This window comes from Malaya genurostris, chromosome 1 (assembly GCF_030247185.1).
Source record: "Malaya genurostris strain Urasoe2022 chromosome 1, Malgen_1.1, whole genome shotgun sequence".
Classification (NCBI taxonomy): domain Eukaryota; kingdom Metazoa; phylum Arthropoda; class Insecta; order Diptera; family Culicidae; genus Malaya; species Malaya genurostris.
Window position 1 is genome coordinate 106,307,639 of NC_080570.1, and position 2,721 is coordinate 106,310,359.

General features: G+C 38.4%; 1 protein-coding gene across 1 annotated transcript; it reads right to left on the minus strand.

Moving 5' to 3' along the window:
- Positions 1–794: 794 nt before the first annotated feature.
- Positions 795–2,504, minus strand: LOC131425316 (U3 small nucleolar RNA-interacting protein 2). Its single transcript, XM_058587110.1, has 3 exons — positions 2,323–2,504; positions 1,516–2,270; positions 795–1,448 (listed from the first exon to the last, which is right to left on the minus strand). The coding sequence occupies exons 1-3, from the start codon at positions 2,374–2,376 to the stop codon at positions 857–859; spliced, it is 1,401 nt and encodes a 466-aa protein (XP_058443093.1). The 5' UTR covers positions 2,377–2,504; the 3' UTR covers positions 795–856.
- Positions 2,505–2,721: the final 217 nt, after the last annotated feature.

Consider the following 2,721-nt stretch of genomic DNA (forward strand, 5'->3'; position numbering starts at 1 on the left):
GATTGGTTCGTGAAAACATAGATCAATTGAACCCGATTTTTCAAGTGTGCTATTAAAATATCAAAACGACGTTGCAATACATGTTTAAGCTAAATGTATACGAATCGTATAATGGTTAGGTAAGATAAATCAATCCACAAATCATCAAGCTATAAGCTTTCAAAATTATGACAAAAATCTAACAAGGCTAGTTTCGAATTTTTAATTGACACCCGGCCGCGTATAGTGAAGATTAAGGCATTTTCATGCCAGAAACGCTCACTTCATACCGGTATACCTGTTATATGCAAAAATTGGTTTAACAATAGTGGTGTAAATCCAATGAATATATCATGATTTGGATGTTGGATAACAACAGACAAAAGCTGGATCGTTGCGGCCCAAACTGCAGTTAACGTGTTGGAAACTATTACCAATACTAAACGGTTGGTCAAGCTGCTCGAAGGCAGGAGTTGATATTGAAGAACTACTTCCGTGAGTGATCGAGTAGTTTATCCAAAAAGTTCAGGTCAGTAGTATCTTTGGAAAAATATATCAATATTTCGATTCGTGATGCTATATGAGTGATGCTTTCGTATGGAAAATTTCAACTTGATCGAGATGCAGAATGCAAAATTTCGTATTCGATCAAAATAATCCGATTCTAACGAAATACTGAGTGGAAGTAATTGTCTTCGAGATAAGAAATACGAAATATTAGATACTAACAAAAATCATGATTCGCAGAATATGGTGTCGAACTCGAAACAGACTATGCAAACTATTCGGTCTTGCTTTGGAATGGTAACCAAGAGATAAAAACTAAATCCTTGACTGTCTTGAAAGCGCGATATATTTTCAAACCGAACTATTGAACCTAGCTTTTCTTACGACTACTCTCATTTTCTGACAAAATCAACGGAACAACCAAGGTTCGATTTTTAGCTTGTTTTAATGTCCACCAACGTCCCAATCGATGCTCCTGTCCCACACACACAATCAATCGCTTGCCATCGCTAGTAAACTTCAACGCGTTAACAAAACCTTCAACAGGGATTTCCATCAGTTTTTCAATGTTTTTGCTACTCCCAACAAGTTTCCAGAGTCGCACAAATCCATCACAGGAACCGGACGCTATCACATCGGTGTTCAACAGTGTTGCAATTGAACTAATCCAGTTTGCTTCACCGTTCGTTGTTTTACCGTGCGCGAATCTGACTGTGTTAAGCGGTTTCTTTTTGCCAGAACTCCAAACGGATATAGATCCATCCGTTCCGCATGTTATGAAATGTTCATCACCGATTAACCGCACACATTCGATACTATTCACAATTGGTGGACAGCTGTATACCAATTGAGACTCTTCCACAATTTTCCATATGCGAATCGAATGATCGTTTCCTCCAGAAGTGATCGCACGCTCCCGTGCCAATGCGTCAATGCTGGTAACAGGAGTCTGATGACCATAGCTAGTAACATACAAAGTTCAACTAATCATTAAAACTCAGAAATAAAAGTGAATATTCAACAACTCACAGAGTTTCTACGTAGAGCATTTCATCCAAGGACCAAATTTTAACCGTTCGGTCCATACTGCAGGAATACAACTGATGAGTATTCTTCCGGAACACAACGCCGGTAACTACATTTGAATGTCCACTTAAGGTATCAACGGTAGCCAAAGTACTGCCATCTAATACTTTTATCTCGTTGGTTCCATCAGCGACGACTAGGAATTTCAAGTCGTAGGAAACAGCGATCGAAAGAATAGCTGTTCGTTGAGCTTTCGTAAAAGCTAGTCTCTCCTTTTTATTCAAATCCCATCGGACAATTATTCCATTCTTGTTTCCCACATACAGGTATTTGTCGTCTTCTGTCAAAAAGACACAAGTTGGTGCCAGATGTTGCTGCTTAAACTTCAATGTAATTGAATTGTCCAAATCAAAGCCTAGATAAAGATCTGCTACCTCTCGATACAGTTTACCAACGCTATCCAAATAATCCTCTCTTAAAGCCAATGAAATACTCTCATGCAAGTCATCGTCCTCTTGTTTTCCTCGCTCCGTCTCCTCTACTTCTTTTAGGTACTTTTTAGCCAACCTGAGACGTTTGTCCTGAGGAGTCTCGACAATGCCTTCGTCTTCATCATCAAAGTTAAAATTTTTCGATAAACTAGCAGCAGTCCGTTCTTCCTCCTGATCACTATCGATTTCTTCTTCGGATTCCGCCAATGGTTTTTCTTTCCTTTTGGGAATTTTGGATTCCTTCTTGGTTGGCCTCGCCTTTTCAAACTGCGGTTAAAATTATCATCAAGAGAAATGTTCTAATGCAACTGTTCAATACCTTCCGTTTTGTTCCAACTGTTCGAGATTTACCCTTGAGGAAAAACGAAGACATTTTACGAAATACTGCGGTTGCGATCAAAGCACCAAACTGTATGCAACTAAAGTTACTAATAAATGTTTGCTATGAAATTAAATAAACAAAATACGCATGGCTTCAACGGCAACGACATCGAACATGTGGATTTGATTACCGTTAATTGACAGCTTGCATCTACACGCTTATCGAACATAACTCATGATTTGAGTTGCGATCACTCAATATTATGTACCGTGACGCGACCATTTAACTGATAACTCTATCACTAGTCGCCCGATTCAAATGCATATTCATATTAAAATGTTACAATACAGATATGTAATATTTATATCCTTCACTAAGGCATCAGTTTTATAAGTA

Coding starts and splice junctions, on each gene's coding strand:
- LOC131425316 (XM_058587110.1), bottom strand. CDS start 2,376: ATGTCTTCGTTTTTCCTCAAGGGTAAATCTCGAACAGTTGGAACAAAA. Junction 2,271..2,322: donor CAGTTGGAACAAAACGGAAG/GTATTGAACAGT, acceptor TTTTAACCGCAG/TTTGAAAAGGCGAGGCCAAC. Junction 1,449..1,515: donor ATGCTCTACGTAGAAACTCT/GTGAGTTGTTGA, acceptor GTATGTTACTAG/CTATGGTCATCAGACTCCTG.